This window comes from Felis catus, chromosome X (genome assembly GCF_018350175.1).
Source record: "Felis catus isolate Fca126 chromosome X, F.catus_Fca126_mat1.0, whole genome shotgun sequence".
Classification (NCBI taxonomy): domain Eukaryota; kingdom Metazoa; phylum Chordata; class Mammalia; order Carnivora; family Felidae; genus Felis; species Felis catus.
The window spans coordinates 9,523,210-9,542,951 of NC_058386.1; the positions used below are offsets into that span (position 1 = coordinate 9,523,210).

At 46.1% G+C, this 19,742-nt stretch overlaps 1 protein-coding gene across 5 annotated transcripts in view; it reads left to right on the plus strand.

Moving 5' to 3' along the window:
* FRMPD4 (FERM and PDZ domain containing 4) overlaps window positions 1–19,742 on the plus strand; it is an 852,065-nt gene that overhangs the window by 806,104 nt on the left and 26,219 nt on the right. For all 5 annotated transcript variants that reach the window (XM_019823548.3, XM_045051004.1, XM_019823549.3 and 2 more), the window contains 5 exons: window positions 2,351–2,396; window positions 8,704–8,808; window positions 11,807–11,914; window positions 15,441–15,572; window positions 19,278–19,397. In XM_019823548.3, coding sequence (XP_019679107.1) covers window positions 2,351–2,396; window positions 8,704–8,808; window positions 11,807–11,914; window positions 15,441–15,572; window positions 19,278–19,397 — 511 coding nt within the window. The remainder of the gene's footprint in view (window positions 1–2,350; window positions 2,397–8,703; window positions 8,809–11,806; window positions 11,915–15,440; window positions 15,573–19,277; window positions 19,398–19,742) is intronic.

The following is a 19,742-nucleotide window of genomic DNA, read 5'->3' on the forward strand; positions in this document are numbered from 1 at the left end:
AAACAGAGATAAAAGCCTATTCGCACAACTGATGATAGTTATATTGAGATTTTTTTTTTCCATCTTATTTGATTTCTAACAGAATGGTGAGTCTTATTCAGCCGTGCCTGGGACTCAGCTCCCAACCCTCTGTGCTGCTTCTGATTCTGCAGAGAAGGAAATCTGATTGGCTCATTCCAACCCCCGTGTCCGATCAGCTGTGCCCAGAGCATGAAACCCCGGGACCCAGTGCCTGCTACTGAGGGCCCTGGGAGCAGAATGGGGCAGAAAAGGCCCACTGCCGTGGCACATGCACAAACGCCAGAGGTCCCTTTGTTCCTGTTTGTGTTGCTTTCTGCCTATGTGCTCCTCGTGTGCAGAGGCCTGGGTGGAATCAGTGTGGGCTGTGCCATTGTGTTACATCCACTGAGTGAGTGGTAGTTGTTTGCAGTGGAACAGCCCCAAAGAGTGGGGAGGCTGGCTGTCCCTTGTCCTGGTGAGCAAATTAGGGATTACATCAGAGGTTTCTGGGAGCCGCCTCTCCTTAAGCAGTTTGTAAGTTTGCTGACCTGTGTCTACCCCAAATTTCTTCATCCACTTTCAGATTGTGAGTTTTTTAATTAAGCCATACGTGCAGAGAGTCAAATTAATCAAACTCATCACTTCATGGTATAAAGGATCGTCATCGTAGACCCACGCCATGGCCCTCTCCTCTGATTTTACTTGTTTAGATTCACGCCCACTCCTATCCCCCCCGCGAGAAAAACTATTCCAACATGTTGAGTGCGCACCCCGTCCTTTCTTACTGCATTCTTCCAGATGTGTGCTGCTGTTTTGTGCACACGTGTTTTGAGCTTTTGCGAATGGTATTACGTTATCTATCTCATCTGGTTTCTTACACTACGCTTGAAGCCCCATCCTAGTAGTTACCAGGCACATCTAAGCTTCTGCCTCCTCTTGCTGGATCATTCTGTGGTACGCATCTCCACGCAGTCCCTAAAGGCTAACGGCAGACTTTCTCTGTGATATAAGCCAGAATGGAATGGCTGAGTCATGGTGCATGTGATACTGAAGTTTGCCTGATGATGCCAGACTGCTCCCCTCAACCACCACATGTGTCCGCACACCCAGCAGCAAAATGCATGGTCGTTCATCTTAGCCACTCAATTCTGCTTCGTTATACTGTTGCTCTAGGCCTCTAATGAAAATGCTGGCTGCCTACTTGAGCTGCTGGAGCTTTCTGCCAACCCTTGGCAACTGGGAACTCATGGGAGCATGTGGGCCACAGTCAACTGTGTGCCGTCCCCACCCTGCCACCATGACCATCATCCTAATCTCTGATACTTTGAGTTTCTTGAGTTGTGTTCCTCCTTTCTCTGCTCCATTGATTCCTCTCCTCCCCCACCGTATTCCCTACCTCACTCCCTACACCGCCCGCCCCACCGCCCCTCCCACCCCGCCGCCGTGGTCCAGTTAGTAGAACCTGGTCCAACCCAGCCTGATGCGGGCACATTTAGCCACCATGCAGTTATTGCCAGAAATACGATTTGCAGTGGCTTCTTCTGGGGAACAGCCTTGCAACAGATCCCCTTTACTTTACCCATTCGGACAGTAAATCACAAAAGCAGGTAATTAATGAAAACCTAACGTAGGAAAAGTCAGCGTCTCCTCAACAAAGTGGCAACTGACCTTTCTCCTACTCAGATTAAAAAGGGAAGGAAGGAAGGAAAACTATTCCCTGAGGGGTTGAGTTCTTTGCTGGGATTGAGTTATTGTTCAACGTGTTCCCCCTCATGAACAAGATCTCCCAAAAAAGTGCCCATCTGAATACGTGTCAGCCCAATGTCCTGGGCGTTGTTACCATGGACTTTGTGAGCCACACAGTATGGGGATGTGATGTTTGCCGGGGTGCTGTTTGCACACAAGCAACCTACACTGACCGTTTTCTTTCATGACGGTGGCCCTGAGAAGATAGCGCTGTTACGAATTTTTAAAAATGGATTCCTTTTCTAGAAAATTAAAATGAAATGGCGAGACTCAATTTTGAGAGCCGGGGAAAGTGCAGAGACTGATTGAGATGAGGCTCCTAAAACAGCCCTTCCCTCGGCGAGTGTTATTTGAAGGTCCTGCTGCTCAGCATAAACCACACGGGAAGCTTTCCATCAGGCTGTTTGTTACACTGGCTGAGCACTTGACTTTGGTTTTCTCCACGGTCTGAAAGCCCACTTTTGAGCTTTTTGATTTACGCTGCCTGGGAGCCCAAGAAACGTTCGCCAATATCTCACACGTTTCATTTCAAAAGGACGCTGTCACTGTTAAGAGTCCGGCCTCTGTGCATTTCATAAATATGTTTGTTTCTCTTCTCTTTCAGAAGCTGCAAAGAATCAATCCTCCTCACTGTCATTCAGCCTTACCCTGTAAGTGTCCTGTGAGTAAAAGTGCCACTGTATGACCCCAGGATTCCATCTCCTCGTCCCAGTCCCAGTGAAACCATGACGTTGAGTAACAGCAGAGAAAAACCGCATGCGTTTACAGTTCGAGTTCAGAAATCTTCAGTGCTTGTATTTTATGCACCGTGATAGCAAACCCACTCATTGGAGAGAAAGGAAAGGAACACACTTTCTTGTGTGTTACCAGCTTAAGAATCACAAATGTAATGGGAATATTTAATTGTAGGACATTCTAGCACCATCCTTTTTCATATCCTCTTCTAAATAATGTGGTACATATTTCAGGGAGACTCCCCTTTAAGGGTGGTTGTCAGAGGAAATACGGCTGTCAGAATGTGATTTCAGCAGCCTCGGTCAGGAAGGTGGGGAGCAATTAAAGTCTTACTGCCTTCATTTGCCATGATTTTTTTTTATAACAACGTTATCGTGGTATGATTTGTGTATCCTGAAATCCACCCATTTTAAGTGTACAATTCAATGATCTTTAGCAAATTTACTGAGGTATGCAGCCATCACCACAAGGCAGTTTGAGAACAATTCCTTCAGCCAGTGAGATCTCTCGTTCCCATTTACAGTGACTGCTTCCTCCCCACCCTTAGTCCCAGGCAACGACTAACTGACTTTCTATTTCTATAGATTTGCTGTTGCTTGTGAATCCCATACATTGGCAGTTGAGCTAAAAAATACCCTAGCAAATTCCTGCAGATTTTCCCCCAAACGTTGACCATCGCTACCTTGTGTGGCCTTTGTGAGGATTGGCAAAGATTCCCACCTGTTTACGCTTGTGTTTTCTTCCCCATGCAGTTGGGGGCTCTGCTCTTTGCCACACTCCATCTCCTGACCAACCTCTTCATCTCCCATGTTCCAGCATTTTCCTTCTAAACACCACGGCCTAAGCATTGTCGGCGCGAAAAAAATATGTATTCAAGATTCTGATAAGATGACGAATAGAATTAGCCAAGTAAACAATTAGCCAAGTAAACAAACTGTGCCATCCAGGACATAAGTACTTGTAATAAAAGCTTAGTTTACCAGTGACCGTTACTTTTAGTCCCTTCTCTTTGATTCCTTCCAAACCGCTAGTCTCTTTTTACATTGTTTACCAAGTGAACCAAACTGTCACTCACACCCTCTTCAAATCTGTCCACGCTCTCTCATTTCTTCACAGTGGACAAATACGTTAGGTGAAGCCAATGGGAATGTCTACAATAACCAAGTGGCTGACCAACCGTAACTTCCTGGTGGAACTTCAAGTTTATATGGTCTTTCCTGAATTCTCTCTTCCCACTTGATAACCTATTACACAGCAAGATCAGAACCGTTTCATGGCAAACCAGGTTATTTTGGCAATGTGACGTAATGTTTCATGCCGTGCCATAAACCTGGAGAAAGAGCAAGGGTTTTGCCACTTAAGTGTGGGGTTGTGCCTTGTGGCTTTGCTTGCTGTTTTTGCCAGTTGAGGGTGCATGAATACTCACAGGTTATTCATATGAACACTCACTGTTATCAGTGGGTCATGGAACTTGCTGTAATAGATGATCTGGAACTTTCCACGAGTTCAGGTGGCTGTTGATACTGTGCCATATGGAAGGTGAACATTTAGGAGCAAGTGTTGCCTGCTTTGCTGGCCAATAGCTGCACCCCTGCTTTCGGCAGCACTCTCCCCCTGCCCGGCCGCTGTGAGGGAATCCTCACCTTTGACTTGCCTTGACCAGCCCTCCTTCCTGAAATGCCCACCGCATCCTCCAGCCCAACACGTCCTTGACCTAGCCAGACCCTTCTCACCTTCCAAGCCTCCGCACAAACTCTCGATGCTACCTCAGCGTTCTTTACCGTCACCACTGCCGACACTGGGGCTGGAGATCTCTGCGTTCTGTGCTGCCATTCTGGGCACTGTACGATACTTAGCGGTATCTCTGGCCTCTACCCACTAGATGCCCGTAGCACCCTCTCCCCAAGTTGTGACAACCAAAAATGTCTCCAGACATTGCCAAGTGTCCCTTGGGGGGGGGGGAGGGGTGGATTGCCGCCACTTGGGAACCACTGCCCCACCTAGAGTCTTCCCTTACTGATCTGGCCCAAAGTGGCTTTCTCCTCTGAAATGTGGGAACAGAAATGAAGGAGTAGAACCCCCAAGTCATTTCAATAGATCGATTGGACTCAGAGAGAAAAGAAGGCGGGAGAAGAGCCTACACGTTGTTACTTACATTTTTGTGTTTGGATTTCCCTACCAGCGCGTTGCTTTTTAAAATACAGAAACATATGGGATCCGTGTATTTGCTGAACATTCTCTCAGCAGCCAGGATTGACCTATTGAAACAGATGAGCCACCAGACCGAAAGGAAGTGTATAAAGTCTACTTTATTGCGGAGAGTGAAAATTAGCATTTTAATTTGTTTTGTCACTTGCTGGCCAACCTTTGTTATGTTGCATTTCCCCTGCATAACAAGGTCCAGTCAAGACAGAGAGTTGATGTTTACCCCTTCTCGCCTCCCTGCACTTGGTCCCAGGGCACCCAAAGCGAGCCCAGCCATGGAAATCAGTCTTTCCTGAGGCCCCGCTCCAGCGGGCCCGGGAGAAGAGTCTCACAATTCCTGAAGTTTTTGGAGAAGTCATTCCTAACAGGCTGCTGCCTCGTTTTTAAAGTATTGTAGACGGTTCTCTCCTTCCCCCCCCATTTTGACGTGATGGAAGTACAGAAGGAGACACAGACGCAAGAAAATAAGTATGAACACATCTTTTCCCCGGAGGCAGCCAGTGTCAGTGGATCAGAAGCATGTTTCCATATCATCCAGAATTCCTTCTAAGCACCATATACATGGCTGTAAAACATTATACTAAACCAAGATTTACTTAACCGACACCCTATTACCAAACGCTTCATACTGATTTCGATCGTTTTCTCTTCTGCTTGTGCACACAGCACCCTCGTGGATAAATCTTCGTCTGTGTTTAGTAGTATTTCCCCATTCTATGACGATGGCATTTTAGGAAAGGAATTTCCCGATTGCTTGGGGATTTTATTTGTTTTCTTCTGACCTACCATCTCCTTTCCTTGCGCTGTTTCCATTTACTAGAGAGCTTTCTTGGCCAGATCCTTCCTGCTTTCCTTTGACCCTGCCTTCCACAGTTCCCAAGTCTAGAACTTCCAGAACTCCCTAGTTCTGACGCGGCCTGAGACAGAGATTATTGGAAGAGTCTCGATTACCTCCCCTCACACAGTCCCAGCTCAGTGGGACTTGAGAGAAGTCGGTCTCGGTGCTGTTGCCCTAGAGCTACCACGATTCCCATGAACTTGGGTTGTTTCTAGGCCAAAGAGGAGACAGATCTGTTTGCCTGCTTCTCACTTCCTGCCCTGCTTCCACTCCGTCCCGCGCACCCAAAGGAGGCCCAGTGTATCAGATGGCATCAGCACCCAGGCCACATCTTCTTGGCATGTGTCACGTGGAGCACGCCAGCCCAGTTGCCAGCTGAGAGACCGGTGATTGTCTGTGGGTTTTTTTTCTGGCCACAGGCAGATGCCCGTGCAGCAGGCCAGAGGTGCTGAGGAGTCCTCATTCCCAAAAGAGCAGCCACTCCATCACTGACTGACAGGAGCTGGTGAACACATGCCCTAGCTCTCTGTCTCCTCCTCGGACATGAGAACTCTGATGCCTGTGGTCTGCCTCGTTCCTGGAGTTTCCCAACAGGGTTAAGCCCCAGTTGCTTACGGTGGTGACAGACTTACAGAATGCTTCATTGGCTTCCTCTTCTGCCCCGTCTCCCTTTCTCCTGCTCGCCTATGCATGCTTCCTTGAAGCACCTCCCATAACTGTTCCCTGCCCATGATTCCTTGTCTCAGGTTCTGCTTTGGGGGAACTCCAAGCTAAGTTACCCCGTGATGACTGTGGCTAGTTAGACCCCACCAAACATTTACTCAGTGTCTACTATGCCAATAGTACTGTAGACGTAGAGGGACTGCAAATTCAAGACCTTACGCTTCAGTTTCAGAAATGTCTCTTATTTATGTGATTTTTTTTCACACAATGTTCACGTGACTTCTAAGAGCAACTAAAAGCATCAGGAGCACACCATACGTCTACTCTGGCCACCTTAGCAACAGCAAATTTGGAAAGAGGTGCAGAGGCTGATTAGAGCCCTTCTGATCTCAAAATTAATTAACAGCAAAAGAATCTGATTATTCTAGATGGTAATTACTTGTCATTTCCACCACAGGATATGAAGTGCTTGTGATCAGCACCCACAGGTCTACAGGTTGCTAAGAATTAATTCCTTGGGTTTCTGAGTGGTGTACATTGTATGTTTTTTTGAGCCGCAAAAAGAGATCTGAGTAAAAACCACAGTCCTGCCTGGTTTACATACCCCGTGTGCCAGAAATAACTCCAGCCAGTGGAATAAGCCATTATCTTGTTGACTCTAATTCAGTCACCTTCAGACATGAAGAGCTTATGTTGTTATGGTCAAAAAGTAATTTTTCAAATGGATGTTGATTGCATGGAATAGTCACAAGTCCACAACAAGAAAAATGCACTTGTATGAATTCTGGACTTTTATCCCCAAGTCTGTTGACTTGCAAATACACATAGAATAGTATTTACTTGACTAACCACCTTGGCTATCTAGTCTCCTTGCTGGTTTTCCAGGTTTGTCATTAGGGCATGGAAAATAAATATGGGAGCAAGGAGGCCATAAGAGATGGGCATGCTATAGCTACAGAGAGAAGAGAGGAACACCCCCAGCTTGACAAGTTCTGCTCTACGGGGCCACTGACTTTAGGGGCTAATCACCTTACCACTTCCATGAAAACATCAATCCCTTCTAAGATTATATACCAAATGATATGCATAAGACAAACTAAGTTCTGTTAAGTACTTTTTTATTGAGGCAAGGAGTGATGTAGACCATTTTAGAAAAATCTGGCCAAACAGCACATTTACAGCACAGAGGGATCCACCTCAGCATCCGCCATGTTGAACACGTGTGCGACCCTTCCTTCCCAACCAGTGCTGGAGCAGCGGCTGCTTCATCGTTGAAGCACCTCGCCTAATTAGTAGTGTCTGTTCTGGGTAGCTTTCTTACAGCCGCTTCACTTGTGCTAAACCCGTTATGCCAACGTAAATATCTCCTGCTTAAAACCATTAAGGGAGAATAATGTTTTCCCTTCAGCTAAAAAATGGCACATTGACAGCAAATGAACTCACGGCTGTACGATTTGTTAATCGTTACTAAACTTGGCCTGTAATTACAGAGATACTGAGGAGAACACCACTGTCACATCCCTTTAGCTCTGTAGTAGGACTTTTTTTTTAATGTTTATTTATTTTGAAAGAGAGAGAGAGAGCGGGAGAGAGGGGAGAGAGAATCCCAAGCAGGCTCTGTGCTCCGTCTCATGGCCCTGAGATTATGACCTGAGCCAAAGGTGGACGCTGACAGCCCGGAGCCTGCTTAGGATTCTCTCTCTCCCTCTCTCTCTGTGTCCCTCCCCTGCTCGTGCTCACTCTCTCTTTTTCCAAATACATACATAAATATGTTTTTAAAAAGCCAGGCTTCTGTCCTTTCACAGCCATCATTTAAAAAGATCCTTGGAGGGGCGCCTGGGTGGCTCAGTCGGTTGAGCGTTCGACTTTGGCTTAGGTCATGATCTCGCAGTTCATGGGTTCGAGCCCTGTGTTGGGCTCTGCGCTGGCGTCCAGAGCCTGGAGCCTGCTTTGGATTCTGTGTCTCCCTCTCTCTGTGCCCCTCCCCTGCTTGCGTTCTGTCTCTCTGTCTCTCAAAAATAAATAAACATTAAAAAATTTTTTTTAAAGATCTTTGTAGGGGCACCTAGGTGGCTCAGTCAGTTAAGCTTCTGACTCTTGATTTTGGCTCAGGTCATGATCTCACGGTTCGTGAGACCGAGCCCCATCTTGGGCTCTGTGCTGATAGCATGGAGCCTGCTTGGGCTTCTCTCTCTCTCTCTCTCTCTCTCTCTCTCTCTCTCTGTCTCCACCCCTCCCTTGCTCACGCCCTGTCTCTCAACATAAATAAACTTTTTAAAAAAATTTTAAAAAACAAAAAATAGAAAGATCCTTGGAAATGTGCTCAGTAAGAACATGGAACGTGCTATTTGCAGTTTGGTCTGCTAAGTCAAACTTACTACTTTATGCGCATGACAGGGTTTTGATTGCATCCGTAATTCGTGTTTTCAATTTTTGAGAAGATAAGATAGAAAACAACTGGTACAAGGTCTGCATTATGTTACCAATAATCCTGTCAAATGTTTTCTTGTTTCTAGTCTCCCAAATCAGCATTTATTAGTGCTGCAAAAAAGGCAAGATTAAAGTCCAATCCAGTCAAAGTGCGATTCTCCGAGGAGGTCATCATCAATGGCCAAGTGTCGGTGAGTTGACCGTTGTCTGCTTGTGACTCAGAGAGAGTCGCTGAAACAGGGGCCTTTTACTAGGCAAGGCCAGTCGCTCTTCTGGAATGATCAATTTAGAAGTCTTTGTTGGATTTCACAGGGCTGTTGACATGTTCCCTCTGGTGTATCCACGATACGTAGTAGTCCAGTGTTTTCTTCGAATGATTCCAGTGTTAGAGACCTCGCTACTTTGCAAAGGAGTTTGTTTGATTTGAGATCACTGGCGTTGCCTCATAGTCAGTAAAATACACCTCTTTGTAACTTCCGCCTACTTCTTCCCATTCTGCCAACTAAGCATCCTCCCCTTATATATTTTGAGAAAGGTTTCCCTACGTTTTTCCTTACTCAAAATTAAATGTCTCTTTCCTTTCAATTAATCAAAATGGAGACAAGTTAAAGTAATGGGGAAGTTTCATATATGTAACCAGAAGTGAGGAAATACTGCCCGGATCTCTGTCAATGGGTCTCAATAGAAATCATGATTACTCAGGCACATGATTGATCTTCAAAATGAATAGCGCCAACATCAATAAGTTGCTGTATTTTCGATTCTTTTTTGCCCAAGAAAATCTAGCATAGTGTTTTTTGCTTTTCGAAAGCTGTCATCTAAGGCACTAATAGTTTTTGGACTTCTGAAATACCAGCTTTGGCTGTTCGGGTTTTGTTGTTGCTGGTGGTAGTGTTTAAACAGAGTCACAAGGATAAAATCTCATCCATGACATGCTCGTTAGGGGTCACAGACTCTTCCCTGAGGGTGGTCCTGGATCTGGATTTGCAGATGTAGGCTTGCACATCCTGAGCTAGGCACTCCCGGTCCAAGTGTCTTTCCAGAACTTGCTGACCTGTGCCTTCCCCACTTGGGAGTCCAGGAGTCAGCTGGCCAATCTGTGAAACTATGTGATGCTTGCAGGGGGGACCTAGGGCTGTCATTGCGCTGCCCTGTGAGCATTTCAGCTGTGGTCTTGTCTTCCCGGTTGCCACGTCCCAGCCCATCCCCTCGGCCCCCTTTCACCCCACGCTGTCCTGCTCACCACAGGGCATCCCTGTCTTCCTGAAAGCACTTAGCATCCATTACCATCTCACAAGACTATCCCAGTTTAAGGCCGGAAGGTTCCAGTCGCAGAGGAATTGTGATATCACAGAAGGTCATCTGAAACTTACCCCATCTTTTCTCAAGCTTCCGAGCATGAGATTGGGTCATCAGTGTATGCATCTATTTTCTTTTAATGTTTATTTACTTTCTGAGAAAGAGAGAGCACGTGTGGGGAGGGGCAGAGAGAGAGGGAGACACAGAATCTGAAGCAGGATCCCGGCTCTGAGCTGTCAGCAAGTGCCCGACGTGGGGCTCGAACTCATGAGATGTGAGATCATGACCTGAGCTGAAGTCGGACGCCCAACCCACTGAGCCATCCAGGTGCCCCAGTGTATGTGTCTTTAGAGAGAATAGGAGACTAGAAGCTTCTGTGGCTATTTTTGCCCTGGATATACCAGGTCCATTCAAGGTAGCTGGTGTGTGAGGACAGCTCTTGGGGTCAGTCATCACCCGCGGCTCCTCTGCCTCATCACAGGCCTGTGTGTGGCAGGGACCTTCAGTCTCAGGTCAGCTCCTCAACCTTTGGGACCATCTTCATTTTCCATCTGCTCTTGCTCTGCTGAGTCATCGAGTATTATTTCGTGTCGAGTTGGAGGCAAACCAACTCAGTGAATCGGGTAGTAGGAAAGTCATGTGTGAAGTCCACAGGAGAAAGGAAAGGGAGGAAATTCAGAGAAAGGAACAGGAAGCGAAAGCCACGGAGCCTCTTCTGGAAATGCTCAGGGACTGAGTTCCATTGGATTCGCGGTAGGACATTAGCCAGTCTCTGGACATCTTGTCTTCAGTTTCTTCATCTGTAAACAAGGGACATGTGGTTTCAGGATTGCCGAGTTCCACTTGACTCCTATGACTTCGTGACCAGCTACATGTGAGAAACACAGTTCACTCCAAGGATTGGCAGAACTCCTCCAACATGCCTTCCTTCTTCCCCTGCCCTCGCCCCCTATTTCCAATTAAAGAGAAAATTCAAAGGACTGTTTCTGCTGTTTACTTTTGGTCATGTCTCCAGCATCTGTTTTTAAATTATTTTTAAGTTATGATGTTTGTTAGAGACTTAGGTTTTTTTTTTTAATTTTTTAATGTTTATTCTTGAGAGAGAGAAGCAGAGTGCAAGTGAGGGAGGGGCAGAGAGAGAGGGAGACACAGAATCTAAAGCAGGCTCCAGGCTCTGAGCTGTCGACACAGAGCCCGAGGCAGGGCTCGAACCCATGTGAACCTTGAGATCGTGACCCGAGCCAAAGTCGGACACTTAACCGACTAAGCCCCCTAGGTGCCCCTAGACTTAGTATTTTAATCTCTAACACACTACCTCATTCCTTATATGTCCCCTTTGAGTTTAAGGAACATTCCTAAATGGGTTAAAAATTATTTCATCAAATAACTTTATACTTAAAGCTTGTGAATGCTCGGTACTCCCTTTCCATGACTTCTGCCAAGTTCCAACGGGCATCGCATCAAACGTCATCATTGCTGGCCCTCGTTCTTTCCTAGGTAGCCTGCTCTGCTAAAGTCTGTGCGTTGTTGTCCTAAGCATTGTGGCTTAATTGCAAAGGCATCATGTCTGTCATCGTGTGTTCTACTGGGAAACCTTGATTGAGGAAAAAAAGAAAAAAAAAGAAATTCATCTGATTTGTTTTCTGATGGAAAAACGTTCTTTCATTTGAATCGACTGAGTTATTTGTGGCTGGAAAGGAAGAGATTTCCTCTGAACAACTAAACTCAGATATCACCAGAGAGACCCCTTTTAGCCTTAGAGAGTTCAATTGGTGGTGGTGGTGTTTTATGTTGTGATTAGAATAAATTGTAGGTAGGTGCTGTTTCTGCAAAGAACAGAATTCTACTTTGATCTTCTTTGTTGTTGTTGTTGTTGTTGTTGTTGAACAGGAAACTGTTAAGGATAATTCACTTCTTTTTATGCCAAATGTTTTGAAAGTATATCTGGAAAATGGGCAGACCAAATCATTTCGCTTTGACTGCAGCACCTCCATAAAGGTAAGCGGACCCGCCAAACTCTACACCTGGACACCGGCAGGTACGGTCTCGTGTGACAGCACCTTCTCTCAGAACTATCTGTTTATTGCTGAGATTTCTTTGGTGGCTTCCCAATAAGGGCGCGTATGAATATTTAAAAACAAACCAAAACCAGAAGCTTTAATTAAGAAGGTTCCGCTGCGTGTGTGTGTGTGTGTGTGTGTGTGTGTGTGTGTGTTGCAAAATGATATAACATGCTATCGCTGACAGATCGCTAGGGTTAGTCACTTTAATGCAACTCCAGTTTAATTAAAATAGTGTGGCTGTCCCCAAGAAGGCTTGGCACCCTGCCCCAAAGCCAGTATGATTTCGTAGCGATGTCCGCCACCGAGAGGATGAAGACGTTAGCCGTTCATTGAGTATCTGTTACTGTGGTGTCCAGCAAAAACGAGGGCGAGAATAATGTAAAGATAACATTTACTTTTAATTGCTGTCACCAATTTCATGGAAATAATGCATAAAAAGGCAGAAACGAGGCGTGCTCCTCAGGAGAAGGGGTGAAAAGGAAGAGGCGCAAAACAGTCCTATTATTGCAAAGCCACAGGTGAGTTTTACATAATGGGTATTATAACAAAGCAGATGGGTTCTTTCCCTCCATGCTTCCTTCCTGGGGAAGAAAAGTGCATATTCTATTTTTTATTGGACAAAAGTGTGTTCCGAAATTGATTGTTCCCTAATGCCTCCAGCAGCCTAAAATAGGCTTTCTTCAAATGGCACAATAAAAGAGGTTTTATTGAGGTTTAAAAAAAAAAAAAAAACCTAGTGATGATCTGTACAATAATGTATCAAGAGAACATCAAGTCTGTGATAAAAACGTCTATCAATAGTCAACCCCTCATTCTCGGCGTTTAAATTAATCAGCATAGGCCTTGTAAGTGGCAGCATTTCTGCGAAGGCCCACTCACTGTGCATTCTTACTGCCACGACACTAGCAGGTGGCCTGTTCGGAATTGCTTTGAATAGGTGGCGATCTAGCGGGTCATAGAGCAGACCGTGTTCTAGATTGATGACGGAGGGTGTAAGCCATCCTTAAAATCCTTCCACGGCAAGTGTCAACTCCGTGCGAAGCTGCTCGTTTTAAATACCGATGACTGACAGCAGCCCTTTTCCTTTATTCCTACTCACGATCCTTGTACGGTGAGGTGTTACTCTCACTATTGATCCGCTAGCCTAGAGGTGGGCAGGCTTTTGCTCAGATTTTTTTTCTCACAAAACAATCACGGCGTTTACATAGACTATCTACTATCTGTCTGACCACCAGCTAAAGACACTTCTAGCAGGCAGTACGCTCCCAGGGCTTACAGTTTACCTCCCAAGAGCCAGGAGCAAAGAGACAGACCTTTCTTCGGGCAGGACTAATCCTTTTCTACCAGCTTGTTCTCTGCTACCCAGTGGTCAGGAAAGCGCCTTCCCATTGACCCCCGCCACCCCACCTGAAGATACACGTAAAGACTTGAATGCATTCCTTAACAGAAATACGCGTAAATTTAAAGGAGAGCCCTGTTGTTAATTCCCTGCGGGCTCTGTATTACGGGAACCCACACGAGACTGAGGGTGACTTCCCCGAGGGTGGCAGATGGCGAGGAGAAAACAGGGAACAGTGCAGAGTTCACGGCGAACGAGATGATGGTGTTTAACAAAATTTGCCAAAGTTCTTGCTACAGTATCGCGGTGGAGAAAAGCTGTTGCTATCGATTTTCCAGTGTCCTCTCGGGTGATTCAGGAGAATATGTTACAACCTGCTTGTTGCCACACAAAGGCTGGTCTTGTTCATTCTTTTCTGGGCCTTGAACAAAAATGAGGGAGCCGAGGACCTTTTTATGAAATTCAGTATAGTCGAGGCATTTGTGTTGAATGCCACTCTTGGGTGGTGAGTGGGTGTGGGGATCTTTGTTTTGTAGGGGTCTGAAGAAACTGAGAAAGGTCTATAGGGAAGAATCAAAATTTCAGAGAGATCACTTCAAAAAAAAAAAAAAAAAACACCTCCATGTCATTCCAGGGTTTTTCCATCTTGGCATTGTTGATACTTTGTTTGGAGCAGGGAATTCTTTTTTTTTTTTTTTTTAATGTTTATTTATTTTTGAGACAATGTGAGAGACAGAGTGCAAGCAGTGGAGGGGCAGACAGAGGGAGACAGAGAATCCGAAACAGGCTCCAGGCTCCCAGCTGTCAGCCCAGAGCCGGACGCGGGGCTCGAACCCACGAACCCTGAGATCGTGACCTAAGCCGTAGTCAGATGCTCAACCGACTGAGCCATTCAGGCGCCCCCGGAGCAGGGAATTCTTTATTGTGGGGGCTGTCCTGTGCACTGTAAGATGTTCAGCCACATCCCTCAATGTCAATAGCCTCTCCAATCCCATTGTGACAACCAAAATGCCTTAGGATGAAAAGCACTGTTCTTTGGAGTTTTTAGTGACGGCGTGTAAATTATCCCGAGAGATCACTTAGTTTTTGAGGACATGGGAAAAAAAAAAAAGTAATGGGTTTTTTTTTTTTAATTTCATTTCAAACGAGAGCTCATTTACTAGTTTTCAGATCATGAAAAAAATAAGTCACATTTTTTTTTTCATTTTCAAAGACACCGATCTGATCCTAAAGGTTTAATCCTTTAAAGGATTGCTTGTTCATTCTACCCTCCCCAGAGATTCAGAATAAAAGCTAATATATGTATATTGTTCTAGTGCCCTACCTCTGTCAAACAGTGCCACAATAAATGTGTTCTCTGTATGAACTCATTCAGTCCTTGTATCTGTTCTGACATATAAGGTATTCTCATCATCCCTGGGTTATAGATAAGGGCATTAAGACACTTCCGAGTTTGATAACTTGCACGGAGGTGCACAGCTAACGTGAAGTCGAGCCGGGTGTGGAAACCAGATTCTTTCCAGATCCCACATTCCAACCATTACCGCATGCTCGGAACAGAAGGGTAGACTAAGGGTCAGCAAACGTTCTCTGTACAGGACCAGGGAGCAAATATTTTAGGCTTCACAGACCATACAATCTCGGTTGCCGATGCAAGGGGCAAAAGCAGCCATCGACACTATGTAAACAAATGAGTGTGACTGTGTTTCAATAAAGCTTTATTTATACAAACAGGTGGGGGGGGAGCGGATTTGGCATACAGGGGGTATTCTGCCCACCCCTGGGGTAGACCACTTTCCAAGGTGGTTTAATTGCCCCCCCCCATCTAGAAGAAGGGGAACCGAACCCACTCCACTGCACAAGTTATTGATAAGCTTTCAAAGTTAAGACAAGCGAGCACCTCCCCCAGCTAGTCCCCCCGTTGCCTCCCTGTTTCTGAACTCCATAACGATCCAGGGTGGTGGGAGAGGTCAGGAAAAAGGAATATCAAGCTTCAGGATCCAGGCATCGTATAAAACTTACAGATCCGAAGGCTATTCGAGCAACACTTTTCGGTCATGGTAAACTCTGCAAGAGAGCCGTGTCGGTTTTGATAGCATCTTGTCAATGTTTCCTCTGTAAGGATGTCATCTTAACTCTTCAAGAGAAGCTCTCCATCAAAGGCATCGAACACTTCTCCCTCATGCTGGAGCAGAGGACGGAAGGGGCCGGAACCAAGCTGCTGTTGCTTCATGAACAGGAGACTCTAACTCAGGTGTGTGACATCACACTCGCAGGTGAGAACAGAAATGATGCCTGCCGGTGAGAGCCGAGGCCATCTGGCCCCAGAATTCCCCTGTCCTCTCCTCCCTTCAATGTACTCACTGAGGCCCTGGGGATCCCCACTAAAGAAAGCTCTGGCATTCACAATGGGTTGTACACCTCAAGGTGACGCTTCTCTGTTTTGTTCATTTTTCTGTAGCCCGTCAGTCGGCGTCACGTGCGGAGTTGCTGAAGACTCGGCACGTACTTGTAAGGGTTAAATTGTAGTGTAGGGCTAACGCTTAGCTTGAAAAATAACAACTTTGTTCTGACACTGAAGGTCAAAAGATAACAGCCTTGCTTTTACTCTTGTAAATCATACTTCATACTCTTGTGAATCAGGCTTTACCAATGAAGGAAACAAAAGCTCAAAAAAAGAGCATCAGAGACAAGGTCAAGGAGATCCACTGGTTGCAACTTAGCGGCAGAAAGTCTAAAATAATCACCTCATTCGATAACTGTTTCTGACTCATCTGGCAACTGTTTCTAACTCATCTGGGAACTGTTTCTCTGTTCTGTTCCCAGATAACGATAAAACGATGTGATCAGCTTTAAAAACTCTGTACCCCGGCTGTTCGGAGCCACACTCTTATCAAGAGTGTTGGTCCCGATCGGTCGGCCTTGCCTCTCATTGTAATAAACTTTGTTGCGACTGTCACCGGTGCCCGTAGCATTCTGTTTTAGGAGTCCTGTGGATGCCACATACTCACTGGGAATGTGGCTCCGCAGAATCATGTTTTATGTCATGGGAAGGACTTGTTCGCCTGCTTTGACAATGCATCTCTCGAAACCATTGAAAAGAAATGGCTTCTGAGATTATTTAAATTAAACCAGAATCCTAGTTAGTTGTCTTAAGTTCTGGGTGCACACTTGCCTGTTTGTGGAGGCTTGAAATGCCCACTCCAGTGCTGCTCACTGTCAGTGTTGGATCCACCAGTGCGTCCCAGTTCCTGGCCACCAACAGGCCACCCCCATCTGTTCTCTGGGGAGACAGGCAGGCTGCTTGGCTGCTGAATTCAGCGTGGCACCCTCCTTTCTCTCGTGATTCTGCACACGCAGTCTTTGCCGGAGGTAGAAGGGATCTCAGCCGACTCCTCTTACGGAGGAGAGCTCAGTGAGTGAGGAGGGAACTTTAGGGAGGGGGAGACCAGGAGGAGGAGCAGGAGGTGCCCCCCAGACGGACGGGGTAGCAGAAAGCGTTGTCGCATTTAAGTCTTCGCGGTTGCTGCATAATTAAAAGCTGGTGCCCCGCAAGTTGGGTCCCACGACATGCCTAAGTCTCTTGATTCAGTCCAACTCAGTGCAGGGAATTAGTTATAAAGCTGTCGTTTGTGTACATTTACAGCCCTCGATCTACACTTGACCTATTTTTCTCAGGTTTGAATCTACCTGGAGATACTTTAAACCGCTTCTAATGATCGTTTCTTGTTTTAACCTGTGCCAAAACTCCCTTGGAAACCGATGACTTACTTTATGCTTTGTTACAGGGGAGCAACCCCCGATATTCAGAATCCCACATGGGCGAGATCACTGTTTGGCTCGGAGTTCCTCCCGAAGCCGAACTTAAGACAAGGGTTTGGGTGCCCGTGGTTTATGGGGAGGAGAGATCCGGAAACACTGGGAGAGGGAGGGAAGTGGGGCAGGGGCGTCTTCCGGCTGGTGGTGGTGTGGGCTGCTTCCGAGGACGGGTGCTCCCTGGCCGCGCAGGGTCGCCTGGTGCCGGCCAGTGGTCACCGGTGTTTGCAGGAAGTAGCCTTCAGCTCGTGGTCATAAATGCCAAGGGGATATGGGCCGACAGCCAGTAAGTAGGAGTCTAGTGAAACTTCCCACAACCTTTTGATATTGCTAGATACACTCTCCCTCTGAACTTCTGTCTACCGCACAGCCTTTATGCTTCGTGCTGGTTTAGCAGGACAAAGATTCTTTCAACGTGTCTTCTGGAGCTAGGCAACCATGACTTCTCATTCCAGACTGATCTCCGGGTTTTTCAATTTCCGTTAAAATGTTAGAAGGAAGCAGAAAGCCTGCAACACTGATTTTTTCCCTTCTCTTTGTAGAAGTGGCTGTGTTTACCAGAACGAAAAGCAAAGTGTTAAAACTTCAAGTGTGCTCCCTAGAAAAGAAAACTTATGGATTTAAATATCCTGAAACGAATCAGCTATATGCCTTTGAAATCACTGCATTTGAAAAGCTAGATCAATAAAGTATTTATAGGCATGGTAGGAAGTGAGAGTAAGTAGAAGAAATGTGTACGTTTCCAGGAAATTGTTTTCTTGTTTTAGGGACTGTTATTTTTATGGGCTGCTGTTTCTAATGAGTCTAAAGCACTTTTTTTGCATTACATTATTGCCCAAAACTAGTGTAGCCTACTGACGATAAAAAGAGGCTCAAGGTCGCTTGTGGAAAATTCAGGAAAGATGGATTCTAAGCAGTAATGAAAGGATCTGGAGATAAATGATACCTGACTTTCTAACATCAGCACAGACCTTCAGACAAAATACCCTAGGACATCCCCATAAAACCTCACAGCAGACCCGAGCCACACTACTGGTCGCTTAGGTGCCCGTATTTTCTTCTTCCTGGTTTGCTTGACCACCAGCCAGCGATGAGCAGCCCCCGGCCCATGGGCTCGTGAGTCCACTTGGCTTTGTGATCCTGCCCACAGCCAGAAAGCTGGGTCAGGGTTTCTACTTCTCAGTATGCCTTTAAAAGGAGTATGTGTTTTCCCATTGAAATTCTTCTACTCAACAAAATTAGCAATGTAAACTGTAAGAATACACACACACACACACACACACACACACACACACACACACACACAACATGGGGTTCAATGAGGCTATTGCTGTTCCTGTTTCGAATTTTAAATTCCAGTTCATGAAACACTTTTATTTTGCCAGATTTGTCCTCTAAAAAACAAAAGTAGTTACAAGTCCGTGAAACTGCATACAGATCCATAGAAAACACATTCAAGGGCAATGCACTCATTCACCTGTTTATTAAGCACCTACTATTCATCGGCCGATTCCCTTTTGTTGCAAAAGGAATTACGAATTATGAAACCTAACCGCTAGTAGCCGGCGCATGCTGCGCTGGGTAAAAGGAAAAACAAAACGGTCCGTGGTCCTCAGCCCCGAAGAACCTGTGGAGTATTTGAAGCTCCTTTGAACGATTTGAACAATGTCGTGATACCAAAAAGTGCGGGGTAGTTTGGAAACTTGTGGATTCCAGAATTGGCGCACGGGCCCAAACTTGCATCTTCCTACTTTCCAGTCTTCTTCAGAGGGCCAACCTCAGACCCCTGGCACCCGTTCCGTCCACATCAGGAAACTCCCATCCCCCTGGGACGGCCTGGAACCAAGGACTTTTCAGTGGTCCGGTGGCTCCGTGATGAGGGTTATTGCCTTTGTTTACTGTCCTCTCCTGCCTGACCTGCTTCGCCCCCTCCCTTACTGGCCTCTCCTGGGAGCAGTTCTTTAGTAAGACCCTCATGTCAGGGTCTGCTTCTGGGGAGCAAGACCCAGGGTGTGAGCAGTTTTCGGGGAGTGAGTATCTATGACACAGAGTAAAAGACCTTCGACCACCTCCTTCTCTGGCGTTCAAACAAAGTTGCCTTTGCCTGCACTGAAGGATTCTTGTGATCCGTCTGCTCTTCTAGGTGACACAGCGGCCCAGCTCCCATAAGATGAGGTGTCTTTTCCGCATTAGCTTTGTCCCGAAGGATCCAATTGACCTTTTACGGAGAGATCCAGTTGCATTCGAGTATCTCTACGTTCAGGTATGTGAGAATTTGGGCATGTTTTACATGAATATTGGGGGATAAATTGAATTTGGGGTTTTTTCCCCTAAATTCCTTCATTTGGAATCTTCTTTCTCTTTGGCCCCCACCCCACGCTCAGTGCATCATGAGATGACTCTGTTTTGCCACTTTCACTTTGGAAATAATTTCATAAGTATGAACACGTGCTCACCTCCCTGTCCCGCGCCCCAACACACACACACGCACACACACACACACACACGCACACACACACACACAAGTTCATTTACCAAATCATGGTCATTGATTTGGTAAATGAATGTCATTTACCAAGTCATGTTCATTTACCCCTAACTACCTCAG